This window comes from Triturus cristatus, chromosome 3_1, assembly GCF_964204655.1.
Source record: "Triturus cristatus chromosome 3_1, aTriCri1.1, whole genome shotgun sequence".
NCBI lineage: Eukaryota > Metazoa > Chordata > Amphibia > Caudata > Salamandridae > Triturus > Triturus cristatus.
In genome coordinates, this window is record NC_140583.1 from 306,374,927 (window position 1) to 306,398,260 (window position 23,334).

Sequence of the window (23,334 nt, forward strand, 5' to 3'; positions counted from 1 at the left end):
ATCTGATAAGCCCGAAATCAATTTACTTTTTCTGCTTAATTAAGAAAAATTCTGGGAAATTATGCAAAATGAACCAAAATTAAGTGAATAAAATAGATTGAAAAACAAAGGCACAAGCGACAGGTGATTGTGTTCTGGCTGTTCACGTTATTCCTGCACAATCGTTTCAGAATTTTACCACAAATGCTGTGCAATTAACTAACGTGGTATAATGGTGTAATTTGGGGAATTTTGCATAGCAAGGGTAATTTCAGAAATGTCAGCAGTGTATTGTACATTTCACCTGGGCCTAGTTATAAGGCCACCTAAATTCTGCTGAAGAGAATTTTTTTTAACAATTTTAATATTCCGGCCATTCGTGCTAGAACAACTTTACTGGATTGCAAAGTCCAAGGCCCCAATTTAGATTCAGTGTCAATTAGACAATGAGATAACTAAGGTCATTGATATATAACAGATTTTTATATCAGGGAAGAATTACGTCACATGTGATCAAATTAAGATGTGATGCCCCCCAAAAAAATAATGTGGTTTAGGTTGGTGCACCAATTAAGTAAATATCACCTAAGCTCTTATTGCAGAAACTATACCAGCTATTCAGAGTAGTTAACAAAAACCTTTCATAGATGAATATCAGGGATAGGTTGTTGGTGTAAGAAAATGAAAGCGGGACCATACTATAGTTGTACTGAAGATCTGCCTAAAAAGTTGTAAAAGATATCGGGGTGAAGGTTATGAGGAAAATGTGGAGCGAGAGAGATGTCAACGTTTAATTTTGAGACCATCTGCAGCTGTAACTTTAGGTGTATGGCTATTTTAGCAAAATGGCTGATTTACTATACCCCAGAAACTATTCATTTTAATCATAGAATTTCCAACCATTGAGTGTGATGCCATGATAGTGTAACAGGCTGAAGGAATATGATTTGCAGCTGTCAAAAATTAGGCAGTGTCTGGAAGCTCGTGAGTCTGACGGTCTCGTCCCAAACATCGCTCTCCGTGTAGTTCTCGTACTCGAGCTACAGAGAGAGCGGCGTTTAGGACGAGACCGTCAGACTCACAAGCTCAAGATTTGGGGACAAAATCGGATCCCTCAGATGCATTGATTGCCTTATTGACGTCACACAAGATACTGAAACCCTTTGTGGGTTCGAAATATCGCCACAAAAAGGAGGTCCTTCATCAAAAAGAACATAGCCTTGAGAAAGTCGAGGGACGATTTCCCTTTGTAAGCGACGAAACACGTGTTGGCTGTCTGAAGCAAGGCCAAAAGGATAAAGAAAGAAAATAAGAATTGAAATAACTTGCGTATAATTTGTGCTTACATCGTGCACTTAACGAATTGTTGATACACCTATGATGTGTCCTGTGGATTTCTTTGTATATATACAGATATATAAATATAGTGATCCACATACTCGGCCTACCAGAACACATTGTGTTCATTTATTTGTCATTGGATCTAAAAAAAGTAATAAGAAAGCTGCTCTTCAGTAGAGCTGACCACACAAAGAAAACATGTTTCAGAGAGAATGAAAGCATGCATTTTGAATAAAGGCAGTATTGTCTGCTCAGAAATCTAGGATGAAAGATCTGCATTCATGTGCATTACCTAAAAGGGAAACAGTCTGCCTCCTTTAGATTCGAAATTGTACAGTATATTTGGCTTGATTTCCTTTAACTCCTTTGAGTTTTAGGTACATGTCAGTCTCGGCTACAAACAAAATCAAATACACAGGCTGGAAAGGAGGTGCAGAGGAAGTATAATGTGGTGTAGCAGGGATAGTGCAGCTATGCACTACAAGATTTAACAACTTCTCAAAACTTTGAAAAAGTAAAGCAGGCCAAGTCTGCTCGTCAGGAAGGCATAACTAGGGACAGCGAGAAAGGTTGCAGTGAAAAGGCTATGCCACATACTACAGGCAAAGTAGGTCTGTCACTGTGAAGGCCTTGTTAGATTTCACATGTCAAGACAACTGCTGGAAGGGTTTGGTCCAGGATGCCAATGGGAGGCTCCAAGGTCTATAGTTAAACAGAAGTCAGCATATCCTCGATCTGTAGCACGTAAACGGAAACACAACTCCCAACAGGTGCAGTAGAAGGTGATGTCTCACTTTTCATTGGCACAGTTCTTCTGCTTTAGAGACACACCATCTTCTAGGTCTTCAGCCCTTTTTTTGCCCCCTGATGAATCTTGGAGTCCAGTTTCCCTGTCAACAAGAAACAAAGTAGATCATATTATTTAGTAATGTGTTTTAAATTTGATATGTTATGCACACAGCCATATAACATGGAACAAGTACTCTCCATCACCATGTCATCACCCCAACACTATCATCTCAACGGCGGCCAGATTGCCGCACACATCAATGTGGACTGTCAGTAAACAAATAAATAATAATAATGTGATAAAAGAAGTGTGAAAGAAAATGGTGCAATGAAAGCACTAAGTCAGACATAAGTGGGAAAACATAGACCAGAAGTCATTGAAATAAGTCAGAAGTAAAGAAAGATGGAAAGCAGGAGAAAGAAAGAGCAGCTACAAATAGAATGAACCAGCATGAGATGAAATGTGGGACGGAAGCGAATAATGTGTGCAGCGAATAATTTGTGGGCTGGATAATCTGAAAAGGTGCTGAGTAAAAAGGAATGGCAAGAAGGCAGCACATTCAATCAAATAAACAAGAAAGGTAAAATAGACTTGCAGATTGCAGAACAAGTGAAGTATTCTGCTGAAACAAATGAAGAATCTAAAGGAATTGTCAACACTATGTTGGTAAAAGTTTTTTCAGGGATGTGGATCATTTTTCATTATACTCACCTTAGAAACACTAGACCCAAGAGTCCAGGTGAATGTCTGAACTGAACGAGCTCACAAGAGTATGAGAACCAGATCACAAAACCATAGTTCAGCATTACCAGAGCTGGAGGGTCCTACCTCTGCAAGAGCCGCGGCTCTGCGTGCCAGGGGTGAAGAGCAGTGCATGAAGAGTATGAATGCTGCAAGTTGTGTACACTTGTACAGCTGGGCGGTAGTGCTAGAAGATTGAGTGTAATGAAGGCAATGATCAATAGACACTAATAGAGCTCTGTGGATTAGAAATATCTTAAGAGAGAGGGGTGCTAATGATCAGTAGGCATGTGCAGTGGAAAACTTTGGTGGTCTCTAAGTAAGCCCACGGCAGGGGCTCTAAAGACCCATCCACATGCACAGGTAGAGCTGGATGGCTTCCTGGTACGGACCAAGCACATTGTGTTAAAGCTTAGGACAGATGTCACGCCAGTTTGTTGGACTACTTTTACCATTTTGGAGAGAAAGGCAGTGGAATCTGTTTTGTGGGGTATAAAGTCAGACTCACCTTTGGCCCCATTACTGAGCGCATATCAGGCAGCATCTGATTCTGTCTGTTTCCAACATAGCGTGGAAGTCCCGTGCTTCTTCCTTTGAATTTTCAACATTGATTGTCCCAATGCATGGAATTGTGATAGAGTATGGGAACTTTACAGCACTTCTCTAATTCTGGACCAAATAGTAGGCCTTAAAGCACTCCCAGTCTATTCCTCAAATTGGAAGGGATGGTGCTGGTTGATGTCAAGTTACTGCAGAGGAAATGATAGTTATAGATGGGTCTCCCAATGAAGGGGTATCGTTTACCCTGTTGGGTGAATTTTAGACTCTGAGTAGGAATGGTAATCACTGGTCAGCAGTTTCTGCTTTTGTGTGACATGAGGAACCCGCAACATCCTCTGTTTCTGGTGGTGTAGTATGAGTAGGTTGCGATTTTTGAAAATCACTTTAATTATTAGTGATATCCATGTTTTTGATTCTGCTAGATTTAGTCAATATGATTTTTTTTGTTTAAGTATGAATTACATTTCAAATATATATGTATCAATACCAACATACTTTACGTAGGCCAGTAATGTAAAAAAAAGACAATTTTATTAGTTAGTATAGTATAGTATTAATTTGACAACTTTCATTATATTTTTATAAAATACTATTTTGAGTACTTCTAAATAAAGAACATATTACCACTTCTGGTCATTCTTTTCATTTATAAATGTTTATATGGGCATTTTAAATCTAGATATATTTATATAAGTGTTTTGTAAGAGAATAACCTAGAACATAAGATAAAGGGCTCATGTGTCAATATTAGACGGAAGGTGCTCTCAAATGAATTCTCCCGTTAGGAGGGGGGGGCCTGTGTACTTGGTCCCCACCTGTAGCTGTGGCCTCCTCTCTTCTTGTTGATATCTTCTCATTACTGCTGGAACCCAGGTGATACCAGCGCTTTTTGCCATCTACATCTTTGTGACTTCCACAGTATTAATCCATTGCTGTATCATGAATCAAATTTGTTTTTTGGTTGCTTCAGGAACAGACAGATACATTTCCAAAAGCTTGCCATGTTCAGAGACACATATATTTCCAATTCTTGTTTGCCGAATTTTCATTTCCTCTTCCTGCCCACATTCTCTTGTGGCTTTTGGCTGGACATGGTGCGTAGAAATAGTCATCAGCTGTGGGAGAAGTACCCTGTCTGCTGTGCAGGTGAAAGTAAATGTGCTTTCTAAAATGGGTGAAGTCATTACTTGCTTGCTGCCAGTGCACCAGATGCAATTTCTAAATCATACCGATTTGCAAATAATGAGTGTTTATGAATTGCTATTTGCCTACACAAGAGGTGCAAAAATCATATTTAACAACTTCTCATTTTCGAATCTGTATTTGTGGCAATTTAGGTATCGCTTAATATACTTTTCGTACTTAAGGCCCTTAGCGTCCTCACTAAGACCCAGCTTCCTTTGTCTCGTTTTCATGGCTGCCAGCGTGCAGTTCAAAATACAAATAGATGGTCCATAGTTTTTCATGTCTTAAAACTAAATCCTAAATATTAACAGGACAGAAATACAAAACCTTAGAAGAAATCAGAAATTATAGAATGAATCTTTTGGGCCATTTAGCATGGGTACAGGTCCTTCCCCAGTCACAAAGGCCAAACCTTTAGAAATCATCTAGGATAGCAAGCTTTTTAGGTCTTGCCAGCATAGCGCTTGTGAAGCACAAGTTACTTACTTGTGTAACGATATATCTGTAGCGACCTTTGACCCTGTTCACCAGGCAGGTCGCTCCCCTCACCGCCACGCAGCCCCCTGTGTGACCTGCATTTCGATCGCTGCCGCTCGTGTTAGCCTCTGCCTTGGCGATATTCCTGTTGTCTCTGTGCCTCTCATCGCCCCTTTTGCCTTCTGTGCCCGACTGTCTCCCTTTTGCCTTCTGTCCTGAGTGTTTGTGTCCTTTTGCCTTTTGTGCCCTGATTATCTGTACCACTTTTTTGCTTTCTGTACCCTTGATTGTGTGCCCCTTCTTCGCCGCCCGTTTGCCGCCGCTGCGGCCCGCCCGCTTGTCACCCATTGGCCTCCCCGCTCCCACCTCCCAGCTGCTCCTCCCTCCCTCTCCCCCTCATATGGAGGCCGCGCAGCGGTAGAGAGAGCGACCTTTGACCCTGTTCACCAGGCAGGTCGCTCCCCTCACCGCCACGCAGCCCTCTGTGTGACCTGCATTTCGATCGCTGCCGCTCGTGTTAGCCTCTGCCTTTGCGATATTCCTGTTGTCTCTGTGCCTCTCATCGCCCCTTTTGCCTTCTGTGCCCTGACTGACTGTCTCCCTTTTGCCTTCTGTGTCCTGAGTGTTTGTGTCCTTTTGCCTTTTGTGCCCTGATTATCTGTACCACTTTTTGCTTTCTGTACCCTTGATTGTGTGCCCCTTCCTCGCTGCCCGTTTCCCGCCGCTGCGTCCCGGCGGCCCCGCACCCTTGTCACCCATTGGCCTCCCCGCTCCCACCTCCCAGCTGCTCCTCCCTCTCCCACTCATATGGAGGCCACGCGCAGCGGTCGCGCCACTGGTGCACCTAAGGCAAGCCCGTCTGCGCCCGTCCGCGCCTGGCCCACGCCCAGCGCCAGACCCCCTGGCCCCCGCAGATGCCAGCCCACCCGCAAGTCCTACAACGCCGCCACTCTCATCGCACTCAACTCCGGCCGGATCCCCGGCTGCTGCAGACCCACCCCAAGACGCACCCACGGACCATTCAGCTGCCATTCCTGCAAGTTCTCCTGCATCCAGCCCTGTACCGCGCCCGCCAAGCCGAGCACCAGCAGCAACCACCTGAAGTACATCCTGCTCAACACCCGCTCCGTCCACAGACACGCCGTGGAACTCTGGAACCTGCTCGACACCACATCTCCAGACGTCGCCTTCCTCACGGAAACATGGATGAACGCCTCCTCAGCACCCGACATCGCCATCGCCATCCCATACTAGATCACCCGGAGGGACCGCGTCAACCAGACAGGAGGAGGCCTCGCCATCGTCCACAAGAACACCATCCGCATCACGACCAACTCCGACGACACCCTCACAGCTGCCGAACACCTTCACTTCCAGATACACACCTACCCCATGACCACACTCCGAGACACCCTCATCTACAGACCCCCAGGACCCCGCACTCAATTCAGCGAAGACATCACTGACTTCATCAGCCCACACGCCCTCCCCTCCGCTGACTACATCCTCCTAGGGGACCTCAACTTCCACCTGGAGAACAACAACAACACCACCACCACCCTGCTGGACAACCTCGCCAACCTCGGACTCAAGCAACTTGTGAACTCCCCCACCCACTACGCCGGACACACGCTTGATCCAGTCTTCTCCTCCAGCAAGTACATCTCCTTCAGCCACGCCACCGGACTCCACTGGACAGACCACAGCTGCGTCCACTTCAGCTTCAGAAGAACCACGACTCACCACCACCCGCAACAGGCTCCCCGCAGGGACTGGAACAAGATCACCACCGACCAGCTCACCACATCACTGAGCCAGAACCCTCCCGCCAGCTCAACGGACCCCAACCAAGCAGCCAACAACCTCACACAGTGGATCACCAACTGCGCTGATGACCTCGCACCTCTGAAAAACCACCCCAGCAGGCCCGGCAGCAAGAAAGCCTCCTGGTTCAACGACGACCTCAAAAACTCAAAAAAGAACTGCCGTACCCTCGAGAAAGCCTGGCGAAAAAACCCGACTACAGACAACATGACCGCCCTCAAGCACGCCTCCCACAAACACTTCCAGCTGATCCACACCACCAAGAGGACAGCATTCAAGGAACGACTAGACAACAACGCACACAACAGCAAGGAACTCTTCAGCATCGTCAAAGAGCTCTCCAACCCCAGCGCCGGAAACAACTAAATCACTCCCTCACAAGACCTCTGCGACTCCCTCGCCTCGTTCTTTCACCGCAAGATCGCCGATATACACAACAGCTTCGGCGCACAGACCACGCACCCAACCACCGAACAGACGACCCCCACCACCACCCTCCGCGCCTGGACCCCGGTCAGCACCGAAGACACCATCCACACGAGGAACACCATCCACTCCGGATCACCAACCGACCCATGCCCCCACCAAGTCTTCAACAAGGCCGACTCCGTCATCGCACCCCAACTCCGGGACATCATCAACTGCTCCTTCAACACCGCCACCTTCCCGGAGAGCTGGAAGCACGCCGAGCTCAGCGCCCTCCTGAAGAAGCCATCAGCAGACCCCTCCGACCTCAAGAACTACCGCCCCATCTCGCTCCTGCCTTTTCCTGCCAAAGTCATCGAGAAGACCGTCAACAGACAGCTTGCCGCCTTCCTCGAGACAAACGGATCCCTCGACCACTCGCAGTCCGGCTTCCGAGCCAACCACAGCACAGAGACCGCCCTCATTGCAGCCACTGACGACATCCGAGCCCTGCTCGACAACGGGGAAACAGCGGCCCTCATCCTCCTGGACCTCTCCGCAGCGTTCGACACTGTCTGCCACCGCACCCTAGTACAGTGCCTCAGCAACTTCGGAATCCAAGAGAGGGCTCTAGATTGGATCATCTCGTTCCTCACCGGAAGAACCCAGAGAGTCCGCCTCCCCCCGTTCAGATCTGAGGCCACCGAAGTCATCTGCGGCGTCCCGCAAGGATCATCACTCAGCCCCACCCTCTTCAACGTCTACATGAGCCCCCTCGCAGCCATCGCACGCCAACACAACCTCAACATCATCTCCTACACCGACGACACTCAGCTGATTCTCTCCCTCACCATCGACCCAGCCACCGCCAGAACCAACCTACACGAAGGGATGAAAGACGTAGCCGAGTGGATGATGAACAGCCGCCTGAAACTGAACTCAGACAAGACGGAAGTCCTCATCCTGGGATCATCACCCTCCGCCTGGGACGACTCCTGGTGGCCCCCCGCCCTGGGCAGCGCACCCAAACCTACGGACCACGCACGCAACCTGGGCTTCATCCTGGACTCCTCCCTCTCGATGACCAGACAAGTCAACGCCGTTTCATCATCATGTTTCAACATCCTACGCATGCTCCGAAAGATCTTCCGATGGATCCCCACCGAAACCAGAAAGACGGTCACCCAGGCTCTCGTCACCAGCCGACTGGACTACGGAAACACCCTCTACACCGGAACCACAGCAAAACTACAGAAAAGACTCCAACGCATCCAGAACGCCTCCGCACGACTCATCCTTGACATCCCCCGACACAGCCACATCTCCGGTCACCTGAGAGACCTGCACTGGCTCCCCGTCAGCAAGAGAATCACGTTCCGACTCCTCACCCACGCACACAAGGCCCTCCACGACCTGGGCCCCAGATACCTCAACAACCGCCTGACCTTCTACACTCCCACTCGCCAGCTACGATCGACCAGCCACGCCCTCGCCACCGTTCCACGCATCCGAAGAGCCACCATGGGAGGAAGATCCTTCTACTACCTGACAGCCAAGACTTGGAACTCCCTCCCCATCCACCTCCGCCTGACCCAAGACCACCTCTCCTTCAGGAAGCAACTCAAGACCTGGCTGTTCGAGCAGTAGCGGACTCCCCTCCCCCTAGCGCCTTGAGACCCTCCGGGTGAGTAGCGCGCTTTACAAATGTCTTGATTGATTGATTGATTGATTGATTGATTGTAAGTAAGAGACATTAGTTAGTGATAGATTCCTTACCTAACCTTAGAATATCCCCAGGCGTCAGACTGGATCCGAAAAGTTTTCGTCATCAGTACCCCTCCGCGTCGGTAGGCGTTGTCGTACCGCTCCGCGTACATCGCTGGCGTCGTAGCCGCCGAGATGACATCGTCAGAGCTACTTAGACGCGCCCACGTGCGCTGATGTCAGTTCTGCACACAACTTTTCTGCGCCAGAAGCGCAGAGCCATGCCAGAGACGGACTACTGGTGCAATAGAACTAGGACCCTGAAAGGGATGACCTGAACCCTAGAGAACAGTTCACAGAACGGGGAGGATGGGCGGGTGGCAAGGAATCTATCACTAACTAATGTCTCTTACAGATAGATCGTTACACAAGTAACTTGTGCATCTGAAAGAGACACGTTCGTGATAGATTCCTTATCTTAGAATACATACCCAAGCAATACCAACCCCGGTGGTGGGTCTGCGAAGTGAGATTACACCAGAAAGTCACAGAGAACTGAACGGCCAAAGAAGCAGTCTCTCCGGACCTGACTGTCAAGGCAATAGTGCTTATGAAAGTATGCAACGAGGCCCAAGTGGCCGCCTGACAGATGTCTTGCAGGGGGACACCGCGTCCCAATGCTGTGGTAGCTGCTGTCGCCCTGGTAGAATGGGCGCGCAGCCCAACCGGAGGTTCCTTTTTAGCCTGAGAGTAACAGGCTTTAATGCACAAGACAACCCATCGGGAGATAGTTCGCTTGTGCACAGCCCGGCCTTTCTTGGCGCCCACATAGCCAACAAAGAGCTGGTCATCCACCCGGAACTGTTGTGTGCGGTTGAGATAGAACGAGAGCACACGTTTTGGGTTCAGACGGTGGAGCCTCTCCTCTTCTCTTGAAGGGTGCGGAGGAGGAAAGAAAGTGGGCAGAGTTACAGTTTGCCAGAGATGAAAGGCAGAGACTACTTTTGGTAGAAAGGAGGGACGCGGTCGAAGCAAAACCTTGTCCGGATGAATCGCCAGGAAAGGAGATTTGCAGGAAAGAGCCTGGAGCTCACTCACCCGCCGAGTGGAGGGGATGGCCACCAGGAAGACAGTTTTCAAAGTCAATAACCGCAAAGGACAGTTATGAAGAGGCTCAAATGGAGCGCACACAATTAGATATGTGAGAACCAGGTCCAAGTCTCATTGAGGCACCACAAAAGGAATAGGAGGGAAAAGATGAGCAATGCCTTTGAGAAATCTATTGACAACCGGGGACTTGAAAAGAGAGGGCTGATCAGGCAATCTAAGAAAGGCTGAGAGTGCAGAAAGGTAGCCCTTGATAGTGCCCAAAGCAGAGCCCTGCTGGGCCAAAGAAAGAAGGAACAATAGGACCCCAGAAAGAGGGGCAGCAAGAGGATCAACAGATTTTGCTGTGCACCATGCCACAAATTTTTCCCACCGACAGGCGTATACTGTTTTAGTGGAGGAACGCCTGGCTGCCAGAATCACATTACAGACTTCGGAAGGCAAGTCAAATGTAATCAGCTGTAGCCGCACAATCTCCACTCAAGGGGGTGGAGGCTGGACAGGTTCAGGTGGAGGACCGTCCCCTGTTGCTGCGACAGGAGATCCTCCTGAAGAGGCAGTCGGATTGGGGGATCCACGTTCATACTGAGTAGCTTGGGATACCAAACTCTTCGAGCCAAGTCCGGTGCCACAAGAATGACTGATTCTTCAGCACGCTGGGCAGAAGTGGTATAAGCGGAAAGGCGTACAACAGACCGCAACTCCACTCGCGGCGAAAAGCGTCGCCTAGCGAGTACCACCTTGGAAACTCCAATGCGCAGAACTGCTGACATTGCGCGTTCTCTTCGGTGGCGAATAGATCTAACCACGGTTCTCCCCACTGCTGAAATAGACCTTGCACCACCTCGGAGTGAAGACGCCATTCGTGATCCAACATGCACCTTCGGATGAGTTTGTCCGCCCTGGCGTTCAGGGTACCTGCCAGGTGTTGAACCACCAAGGAAATGCCATGACATTCCAGCCACGTCGAGCCTCCTGACATAGGGTCAACGACCATACCCCGCCCTGTTCGTTGCAGTATCACATGGCTGTGGTGTTGTCTGAACACCTGCACTACTCTCCCCTTGACAGAGGGAAGGAATGCTTTGAGTGCAAGTAGGATTGCCCTGAGCTCCAAAAGGTGGGTATGGAGCTTGGACTCCGCCAGAGACCAGAGGCCTCTGATCTCCTCCTTTCCCATGTGGCCACCCCATCCCCAAGAGGGACGCGTCAGTCACTACTGTGTGCTCCGGTTGGGGAAGGGAGAGGGATCTGCCGCTGACCCAATGCTGGTTCGTGAGCCACCACTGCAAGTCCTGTGCAGTGCCCTCCGAGATCTGGACGTAGTCGGACAGGTTCCCCCGATGCTGCGTCCACTGGAACTTCAGGTCCCACTGCAGAGCCCGCATATGCCATCTGGCATGATCGATCAGCAGGATGCAGGAGGCCTTGAGGCCCAGCAGCCTCAGTGTCTTCCTGACCGAAACCCAGGACCAGGGTCGAAAGATCGGAATCATAGCCCGAATGTCCCGGACTCGCTGTTCGGGAGGATAAACCCGAAACTGCGCCATATCCAGAACTGCTCCGATGAAGCGGAGCTTCTGAGAGGGAATCAGGTGCGACTTTGGCACGTTGATGGAAAACCCCAGCAAATGCAGGAGGTCGGTCGTAGTCTGGAGGTGGGAGACGACTGCCTGGGGCGAGCCCGCCTTCAACAGCCAGTCGTTGAGATAGGGGAAGACTGAAACCCCTGATCTGCGCATATGAGCTGCGGCCACCGCCATCACTTTCGTGAACGGGCACTGTTAAGGACGAAAGGGAGCACGGTGAACTGAAAGTGCTCGTGGCCCACGGTGAACCGTAGGTAACGCTGGTGGGCTGGCAGGATGGGGATATGAAATAAGTATCCTGCAAGTCCAACGCTACCAGCCAGTCTTGCGGGTCTAGGGCAGACAAGACCTGAGCAAGCATGAGCAACTTGAACTTCTCCTTCTGGAGGAAGCAATTGACGTTCCGGAGGTCTAAGATAGGGCGCAGACCTTTGTCCTTCTTTGGAACCAAGAAGTAGTGAGAGTAACAACCACGACCTACTTCTGGCGTCGGAACGTGCTCGTTGGCCCCCTTGGCCAAGAGGGCCGTAACTTCCTGCTGGAGAAGTGCCAAGTGTTCCCCCGACATGCGGTGGTATTGAGGTGGCATGGCTGGAGGGGTAGATTCAAAGGGGAGGGAGTAGCCCCTTCGGATTATTTGCAGAACCCACCTGTCCGAGGTTATGGAGCGCCAGTGGGGAAGGTGATGGCGAATCCTGCCACCCACTGGCGTCAGGTGGGCCTGAAACACCGGACTAGGAAGGTTTAGAGGCGGCAGCGGCAGGGGAGGTGGTGGACCGACCCGTGCGCTGTCCTCGGGACCCACCACGGCGGGTCCCACGTCCGTGGCTGCGCTGAGACTGTGGCTGCGTAGCCTCGCGGGTCTGAAAAGAACATGCCTGGGCGCCCCGACCTTGACCTCGAAAGCACCGAAAAGCGGACCCCAAGGGAGTACGCATGGTGGCGAGACCCAAGGACTGGGCCGTAGCCCGAGAGTCCTTAAAGCGTTCCAGGATGCTATCTGCCTTATCACCAAAGAGGCGTGTACCATCAAAGGGCATGTTCCACAGGGTGTTCTGGAAATCCCCAGAGAAGCCAGTAGTTCAGAGCCAAGCATAACGATGGAGCGCCACAGTTGTGGAAAGTGCCCTACCGAGAGAATCGGCCGTGTCAAGCCCACAACGAATAGTAAATTTTGCAGCATCTCTCCCTTCGGTAATGGCTTGGGAGAGAACCGCCCGTGCCTCCACAGGGCACTGAGGCAGCAGCTGTGCCACAGTGTCCCACACAGAATGGGAATAGCGGCCTAGCAGGCACGCAGTATTCACTGCCCGCAACCCAGAGCCGGCAGATGTGAAAATCTTTTTCCCAAATTGCTCCAGTTTCCTAGATTCCTTGTCCGGAGGAGCAGAAGGGAACGCACTCGGCAAGGCAGAAGCCTGGACAACCAGACTCTCAGGCATTGGGTGTTGTGTGAGAAAGCTGGAATCGCCCGGCGCCGGGAGATGGCGGTGCGCCACACCCTTGTCTACAGGGACTCCTGTATTAGATTTAATCCAAGTGCCCAACAGGATATCAGTAAGCGCTTCATTGAAGGGCAGTAACAATTCCACAGAGGAGGACTGCGGCTGCAGGGCCTCAGTCAGGAGATTGGTCCTGATAGGTACAGAAGGGAGCTCGAGGTTAAGAGCCTCAGGTGCCCTACGCAAAAGTGGCTGGTGACCATTGTCCTTTGCTTGGGTCTAGCGGGCAGTGTCCTTTCACTGGCTGCGTACTTCTGGGATACTTATATATATATATTTTTTACTGAACGCCTAAGCGTTACGAGCGCTTTACATGACGAGTCAGTTGCATTACACACAGACACATACATTTTTAGGCACGGCTAGATTAAGTGATTTGCCCAGAATCATATGATGTTGTTGAGCCTCCGGCTGAGACTTGAACCCAGTTTCCCAGCTTCAAAGTTGACAGTTTTAGTCGTTACACCACATCCTTTACAGACACATTCAATTTTAGGCACAAAGATATCAGGGCAGCCATACATGATGACAGCCGGCACATATCCTCCCCGCCATGCTTGCAGGGCTCCGGCGACTTATCCTTTCTTCTCTAAAATAATGTCGAGTGCCACACAGCTTTCGTCTATTCAGAGTCTCCAGCTAGATATGCTGCAAGGCAGTCTCTGTTGATAGCGTGCTCCATTTATGACTTCACAGGAATGAAAGCTACCTGTAAGGTAACCAACTGCATGCTTTTTAACCACAATGCGATACTCCCAAAGGTCTACAGGGCCTAGCGCTACCGAAGTACTTTTTTTTTTTACTTTTGCCCTGCACTCCGAAAGCATCAGAGTGCTTTACATGATGGGCCAGTTGATAGGATGATATTTTGGAGAACAATTAAAGCATTTACAAAATATTTCAAGCTGATATTTGGGTAATAATTCATCATGAGTCGATGGCATATATTTTGGGCTTTATGGCATGAGATTCTAGGTTGCACTCGTAAACAGCACTTCATGATCCTGGGATGGGTATTTCATGACTTCTATACTGGCATTTGATAATCAGTAATAACAAAATGTTGAAATGTCCTCTTTTATCACTGAACACAGAGACTGTCTATGGCCTCAGGTTTCGAGTTCCGATTTCTAAGCCTGTAAAATGTGGCTAACCTGAACGATACCATGATGGCGTGGCTTGTCGAACAGAAAGATGTCTGCTTTTCGAGAGCGCAGAATAGTCCTAAATAATCCTACCGCTTAGAGAGCTCAAACACCTGGCAGGAGTGGAAATTCAGTGTAGTGAAACAGGAAATGGCAGAGGCGCGGAGCGCTGCGCAAGGCCCAGGAAAATCGGAGATAATAGCCAAGAATCAAAGCGGCTGTTTGGGCCCTGCCGCGCGGCTGGAGGAGACTGGCCCGCCTATACGCTGTGCCTAGTGCTGTAGCGGGGCGCAAGTTGATCTGTGAGGGAGGAAGCGCACAAAGGGAAGTGCCCAATTCTGACAGTGATTCGAGCCTGGAGGGGCCACACCGCTGAAATGCTTGAACCCCCCGTGGCCGATGTCTGATCGCTGCGGAGACTCTGTCGGGGCCCAAGATACAAGCAAAGGAGACGGGACGAGGCAGCCATCTGCCTGAGGTGAGTCGTGGCCTGGGGCGCCCGGAACATTTGAATAGCACATCGGTGCTGCTGAGTGCCCGCGTGGCCTAAGGGCGGAGGCCTGTGTGGGGCCGGCAGCCACTGGCTCTGAAAGTGGAGGCTGGTGCGGGGTGATTGCCAGGACAGCAGCGCTGAAAGCCTGATAGTGATGCAGGGTCCCATGTAGGCACAAGAGGCGCTGCTGCAATGAGGACAGAGCGACTGGGCTGACATAGTTTGGGACCCTGAGCTGCGATTAGAGAAGGCACCATCGCTGGAGCATCTGGGCCCCATTTGCCTGAACATTCCCCTCAGGAAGCACGGGCAATAACCGCTGCAGCTATACTGCTCATGACGGAGGCACCGGCGTGGGTTTCCCAGACGGTCAGGGTTGTATGTGCTGGCATCAGAAGGTCATAAATACGAACGGCATATAGCTACCTGGGGAGTGAGGGGCAGAAATGCCTATGGCTGGGAGCTGGAGCCCTGACTGTTCTGTTCCGACACCAGGACTGGTGGACACCGCATGCCGGTTTGGAACAGGGTTGTCCTCGTAGAACTGGCCGCATACTTAAATAGAGTGCACATAACCACTGATAAGGCCACACTGGAGTGGAGTGAAGTGACTGGGTCCACCTCAGCGGTTGGCAGTGCATGTGAGGCATTCTCTGGCCCCCTGCGTAAAGCAGCGAGGTGCCCTAGCAGAAATTTCCCAGAGTACGGACAGTGGTGGGGCCGGCGACGAGAGCTGATACAAGCCTGTGGAAATCAGGCAATAAACAATTGAACAGTAAAGCGCATGGTCTGTCCTTCTCGGGCCACTGAAATCGCTTCTGGTGTTTAAGGCGAAATGGGGAAACATGATGCCAAGCAGTTGAAGTTCTCCTTTGAAAATAAAAGGCTCACCAGACAAATGGACAATGAGGCAGACACTGATTTAGGGCAGTGCACAAGGGAGGGAGCGGAGGGGAGCAGTGAGGACCTCTGTACCTTGTTGCTGGATATGAAATCCAGCCTAAAAACTATTGATAAGAAGTTAGATTTACTCACCTCCCAGCTCGACCAGGTCAAGAAGCAAGTGGACACCCACAAGACTCGATTGGATCAGCTGGATAACTGCTCCACAGAAGTACATGAATTTGAAATGGAAACTAAGGAACAACCGCTTTAAATGGACAAAATACACAACATCATCAGGGCCAAAAAAGACGATTTGGAAGCCCGGTTGCGCAGAAACAATCTCCGAATAACAGGCATTCCAGAAACAACAGCAATTTCCAAGATGGAAACTTTCGTGGAAGAGCTGCTGTGTGAACTGTTCGGCCCGGAACTATCCACAATGTTTATAGTTGAGGGGACCCATCGCTCGCTGGGGTCCGATCGGAGCTACGCCGAGACCAAATTTAGCACGCTTATTAAACTATCGTGATTGGAACACCATCCTGCGTCTGGCTAGAGAGAGAGGCAGCACAAACCACAAAGAAAATAACATCTCTCTATATCCGGACTTTACTCCTGCGTTCCAAGCAGGAAGCTGAGTTTATGCCGATTAAACGGATCCTGAGGTAAGCAGAAATACCATACGCACTGCTTTATCTGGCCCAATTGAAGGTAACCTTTGATGGATCAGTACACCATTTCACAGATGCTAAATCGGCCATGAAATTTGCCAAACATATCGGAGACCAGAGACAGGCGGCCAAGAAGGCCGCGAGCGGCCCCCAAGATACTGGACTCAGTTACAATGATTGAACCGCAGTGCAATGTACTGCCAGGTAATGTTAAGAATTTGCAAACTGTTATGGCTTGTTGACTTTTGTTAGTAGGTAACAGCGGCTCCATTTTTCAATAGCAGTAGCTCGGAGGCTGTATGCCGGGAATGTCTATAATGCACCACTTATGTTCTATTGCTCTCAGTTTTCACAAACACAAGCGGCCACCCCGCCTCTTGGCAGGGTTGTACGCCGTTGTAGTCATACAGTCATACCCACAGGGAGAACTACCATTTCTTGTCCACGGGCATGTAGCTGGGGCTCAATACTGAGTTTGTTTTGATAACAGGAAGCATCGAGACACAACTGCCTCGGAGATATACCCTGCCGCTATACCGACAAATGTATTTACAGACGGCACAATCAGGTACGCATCTGGACATTAGTTGCCTATTACAACAAGACACTCTGCTGGACCAGCTAGACTCTAAAGCCACCTTCACATGACGTCCTACAATCTTCTCATTTGGAACATTAGGGGGCTCAATAATTATCGGAAGACCTGACATACATTCTTATTTAGCTAGACACAATATTGACATTTGTTTCATTCAGGAAACACATTTGCATAGTATCTGTCACGCTAAGCTAAGCAACAAATGCTGGGGTTCCATTTACTCCTCCATATACTCCAACTTTGCCATAGGGGTGTCTATACTAATTAGAGGGGTAGCCTGGTCGCCAACTGTTTCTCATGTCGATTTGGATGGGAGATATGTGGTACTGGGATGCAGGCTGGGAACAGTGACTGGAACCTTGGTGGAGATATATGGACTGAATATTCATATGCCCAACTTTTTCCACACAATTTGGGCTAAAATGAACATGGTAAGATATGACACTATTATATGGGGAGGTGAGGTCAATGCCCTGATGGATGATGCCATGGACAGAAAGGGATGTTCCTGTAAACTCTAACCAAGATCAAACACAGCACTCAACACTATCACAGCAGAGGGCAACTTAATAGACATCTGGCGACAATGGCACTCAGATACGACTCAAGGCACTTGCATCAAGATTCCTGAAGCTAATGCCAATCAGCTGTAGAAAATCAGTAGTCCATGCAGTTGTCATCTCCTACTTGGACTATGCCAATAGTCTTTATCTGGGGATGCCAGAGTATCTGGTCAGAAAGTTGCAGGTGATACAAAATGCAGTAGCAAGACTTATTAGGAATGTCCCTTTTCGCCATCATATTTCTCCACATCTCCGTAGCCTTCACTGGCTTCCTGTAAAGAGACGCATTGAATTTAAGGCACTATCTTTGGCCTTTAGATCATCCTGAGGCCTGGGGCCTACCTACCTTAAGAACAGACACCAGAAATATCACCAAACTAGGGCACTTCGCTCTAATCAACAGGAGCTACTGGTAATCCCTCGCTTTAAGAAAGCAAGGATTGGCGGCAGGGCCTTTTCGGTAAGAACTACCACTCTATGGACTACTATGCCAGAACAGCTACGGAAATCTCCATCAGAACTGATTTTCAGGAAAAACCTGAAAACATGGCTGTTCAACCGGACTTAACTACTTTCAGTGTACCAACAACCGCTCTGCTCTTCTGCAAGCGCCGGGACACCTCCGTTGGAGGTAGCTGTGCGCTCTATAAATGTCAGTAATAATAATAATCATAGCTCACCACAATGCCTGGTCAAGATTAGCTTATTGGCTAGTGTTCCAAGATATAGTTGCCTGGACAAAGGATGTCTAACATTTGCCCAGGACTCACTCTGACCATGCTCCTGTCCAACTATAGTTGTCCAAACCAGAGGGGCCACAAAAAATAAATAGCTGGAGACTCCCCCATCCGCCCTCACAGGCGCGGCCTTTTCGGAGGAAATCAGAGGTGACATAGAAGAATACTTTTCCACTAACACTGGCACGATATTAACGCAAGCCACTCTATGGGAAGCCTTCAAGGCTGTAATTTGTGGAAAATGTATACCCAGACAGGCTGGGGTACTGAAATCCATTAGGCAATCTCTCCAAAAATTGGAAACCAACACTAGAGATTTAGAAATGCAATATTACGGCACTGACAATGCAAACTTATCGGGAGCAATAAGGGACAAAGTCTCAGAATACGAAGAGGAGGCACAGAAGGAGGTGAAGTTCATGGGTAAATTTGCCCAAGCCAGATGGTATGGCGGAGACAGGCCGGGCAAGACTTCAGCTAATATTTTACGTACAGCTAATAATGCTACTTTCCTCACAGAGATCCTAGATGACAATTGCGAGTCGACCAGGGGCACCCAGGAAATACTTGACCAATTCACAAAATTCTACGCAACTTTATACACTTCCTCCTTTTGCACAATACCTGCAGATCTTCAGTCCTATCTTGATTCCATCGAGCTGTTGGGGCTAGGAAGGGAACACATGGCCTATTTAGATGAACCCTTCACTACAGAAGATATCAAACAAGTAATAGTCTGTCTTCTGACAAAGCTCGTGGCTCAGACAGGCTGACTGTAAAGGTTATGCAGATCTGCTGGCGCCTCAACTCTTGACACTTTATGGGGAAGCACAAGAGACGGGGATACTCCCCCGAACAATGCGGGAAGCAATTATATTGTCACTACTTAACCCAGGCAAACCACCAAATGAGAGGGATTCATATTGTCCCTTCTCATTGATCAACATTGATACAAAAAGTTAAGCCAAATTACTGGCAAATAGAATGCAGCCCCTGTTACCACTGATTGCAAGACCAGACCAATCCGGTTTAATTCCAGGAAGGTCCACAGCACACAACCTACGCACCTTTGCCGCGCTGCATTATTTAGATCCCCACTCACATGCTCTGGCGGCGCTACCAAGGCCTTTGATTCGTTAGAATGGCCATACCTGCTCACTATATTAGCAAGACTGGGATTCAGCCCAACCTATATAAACCACATAAAATTGCTATACACAGCCCCCACTGCCAGACTTAGATTAAACGGATTGGTTTCACCACAGTTGCAAATTACCCGAGGCACAAGGCAAGGTTGTCCTCTATCTCCCCTGCTTTTCGCTATCGCTATGGAGCCACTGGCTGCGAGACTTAGGCAAAACCATGCACTGAGGGCCTGGGGATCACTACCAGAGGGCTCATCATATCCCTATATGCGAGGGTATAACATTGTACATTAATAACCCCGTGGACAACTTGCACCTGGGGAGATTCTTAAATTTGGGGGGCTGTCTGGTATACAGATCAATTTGGCAAAATTAGTCCTATTACCACTAACCGAAGATACCTTGCCCTGTTTGCTGGAGTACCCCCTCAAATGGGCAGACGACCCAGTACGCTACTTGGGAATCTGGCTGAGCCGGTATTTACAAGAATTAAGATATATGAACTATGGGAGGGCTGTCACGTGGCTGGAGGGCAAAGTGGAGACCTGGTCCAGGTTGCCGCTATCTTGGAAGGTCGTATCGCAGTAGCGAAAATTATTATACTACCCAAATTTCTATATCTGTTCATAAATCTCCCACTACCACTCAAACAAGCCTTTTTTTAAAACAATGCACTCCTTGATGGTGTCTTTGGTATGGGCGGGGAAACAAGCCTGTGTATCATGGAAACTCCTAACTCTCCCCCTATCGCAAGTTGGACTGGGCGCCCCGGACATCCCGCTTTATGCATACTGTGCACAAGCCCAGTTTTACATTACTGGGTCCTCCCTATTCCATTCCAGCCACATGTTGCGGTGGAAATGGACAGGGCTGCGCCGACCCCCTCCAAGTTGCACTGTACCAGCTTTATAAAAGTCCCCGAGATGAAACTGACAAAGTAGAGATTTTGCGTTGCGGTTGGGCGGGCCTGAGAAATACAGCCAAACTAGAGGTGCTATATGTGTGTCATGAGCAAGTGTTGTTCAGAAGGACGTGAGGAGTGGTAAATACATGAGTAAGATGTAAATATATTAAAGGTAGGCAGAAATGCACTATGACTATGGCAATGTTTTGATGCTACTATGTAATAACGTAAGAGAAGCCTACCTGTGTTTTAAATGTTAAGTTTGTTGTTATAACTACAATGCGTGCCAGCTACTGGTGTCAAGCAACATTATGTAATGTGATAATGAATATATGATGGAAAAATGCCAATAAACAAAATAAATAAAATAATTAAAAAAAACCTCAACAATACCATATAAAGCTACGGCTTAAGAGTATGAGATGCGTTTATTTTTTTACCATTGTAAATTTACATGTTGATTTTCAGGCACATTATATGAAAGGAAGATCTCCTTAGAGTGTTATGGGAATATGGAAAGTAGTAGTGAATGGAAATGCTTATAATTATTTGTAGAGACTCTCAAGCATATTGTAGCATGGAAAATAACATTTGCAACATTAAAACGACATTTCACAGCACTCAATTATGTTTCTGCAGCATTGTTGCTGCTTTTAACTCAATCATCTCCAAAACAAAGACCTATACCAGGTGGTACTTCCCACCAAACCTTCAACGATCAAGGAACCCATGATTGGTGTACTGCCTCCACTCAGGTCCTCTACCCTCGAAAATAAATGCAGAAATAGCCACCTACTGTTGTATGGTTTCCACATTCCAGTATGAACTGCGCGTTTGTTGGGCAACATAAAAGTTGGGATTGGTGCCAGACTGATGCAATGCACCCCCTCAGGATATGTTGATCTACAGGCCTGCTAGCTCACAGTGCCACCATAAGTCCCCCTAACTTAGACGGGTAACAAATGGTTTGGGCAACCTCAGAACATGACAACCCTGATCCCTCCCAGGAATCATGGTAACAGATCTAGCACCTTTTCACTCAGTTACTCATGTGCTCTTGGAGAAATATACAAGACATACACAAAGGGTATTTTCAACATTTGTTGAACCATCATGATCCTTGTATAAAACATATGCGCTGCAATGATCAATAGACAGAAGAAAATAAAAGTGATTATAAGTATAAGGACAGTAAAGAGAAACTGTGTATATAAGTTGGCATATAAGTACTGAGTATAATGTACTCATACTGTGTGTTCTCTAACCAAATTGTCTAGGGTGTGTGTGGTCTGCCAAGAATCCCCCGTAGCATGATCTAACTCCCCTTTACCTGAATGTAAAGTATGTAGGTCCCCGTCTTGGTCAAAGGTTGGACATCCCTCCTCGAAGAGGGATCAACAGGAACCAGCTAAGCTGAAATGCCAACACAACGATGACCTCGCAAGTGACAGCTAAGTGCTCCTCTCCCGAGAATGGAAGTGCGTGCACATTTATAACAATGGCATCCATGCTTCTGTGTTGATGCCTCAGCTGAGCTGATATTTTTTATTGTCTCTGTGATAGCAAAGTCGTTTCATAAACAAAATAACAAATAACATTTGCACAATTTGTGTAGGGGCCTTGTACAAAATGTTCAAGGTGTTGTGATAGTGTTCATGTGAAGAGGTTTTGTAAGCTAAATGGTTTCGGAGAAACTAAAACTGTACTGCCACACAAGCAAATATGTGTCAAAAGTCTTTGTGGGAAAGAAAAGGCAACTTAAGAAACGTGCGCATGGTAAAATGCCAGGGTTTCTTACCGTGCCTAACTGAGTCATGTGACACTAGGGATTTCCCCAACTCTACCCTCTCATTTTCTGAGTGGATACCCCATATATCTGTCTAACCTCGAGACATGATTTAGGGGGGAAGGCATGTCATTTGAGACTGGATTCTGCAGGATGCTTGCAAGAGCTCAGAATGATGCTGGGTGCCCAGATGTGCCTCAGGATCCATTTGTCAGTAGGGAAAACATAAGTGCACAATTAATGTAAAAAAAAAAAAACTGGTCTAGGAATGAGTCCTTACTAAAACCTCTATTTCTTTCTGAGACAATGGCAAGAAAAACAGAAAACAGAAGGACTGGAGAATAAAGTCAAGAGTGTTTTACCTTAGTGCGTGAGAAAATGTAGAGAGAAAAGAACCCTCTGCTCAGCTGCTGCTAATCACTGGATACTCATTCTACATTTTAAAAAATCTTAGCTTTTCCAATTATTTGTACATGTTGCACCGCAATTGAGCTCCTGTGGAACATGAATTACAGTAAATAAAGTGATATAACGTCACGTCATTGCCATTTTTTTACTTTAAGAAATGTTGCACAGCAGGTCAACTGCTGTCCACCATGTAAAAAAAAATGACAAAGACAATATATCTTGCATAGGCGAAACTGATTGGCTTTGCCAATGCTTATTTTGCATGCTCCCAAATCAACGCAGTCTGGAGTTTATGTTATCATGTGCTGAGTATGTTAAGATGAGATCTACCCTATCTTGCTGCAAACATGCTAGCACCTATTCTTACAACCTCAAATCTGATTTTAACACTAGACTACTGTAACAGCCCAGGCTTGGTTAGCTGGCAGTTTCATAGTTTTATGAAGCTATAAGTGTACAGAATACAGGTGTTCCATTGGAATATCAAGGTAGGAATCTTGATGGCACTATCATGGACACAATATCAAAAGACAAATTATCGAAAGGTAAGTATAGGTTTATGTTTATGATACATAACTCCACACATGTGCACCTAGAAGATATATATATATATATATATATATATATATATATATATATATATTACACACACACACACACACACACAGCTGCTGCAGCCTATACCCATTTGAAGAATAAAATCCTTTTACGCATCGAGTGCCTAAGTTCGTTTTTTACAGTGAGGACAAGTGTTGAGATATCTATCTATCTATTTATAGACAGATAGATAGATC

General features: G+C 48.0%; 1 protein-coding gene across 1 annotated transcript in view; it reads right to left on the reverse strand.

Annotated features, from left to right (window-relative positions):
- Nucleotides 1-1,417: 1,417 nt before the first annotated feature.
- The window catches only part of TRIP4 (thyroid hormone receptor interactor 4), a 461,936-nt gene continuing 440,019 nt past the window's right edge, over nucleotides 1,418-23,334 (reverse strand). Inside the window, exon 13 of the mRNA XM_085643987.1 lies at nucleotides 1,418-2,210. Coding sequence (XP_085500113.1) covers nucleotides 2,158-2,210 — 53 coding nt within the window. The 3' untranslated portion in view covers nucleotides 1,418-2,157. The remainder of the gene's footprint in view (nucleotides 2,211-23,334) is intronic.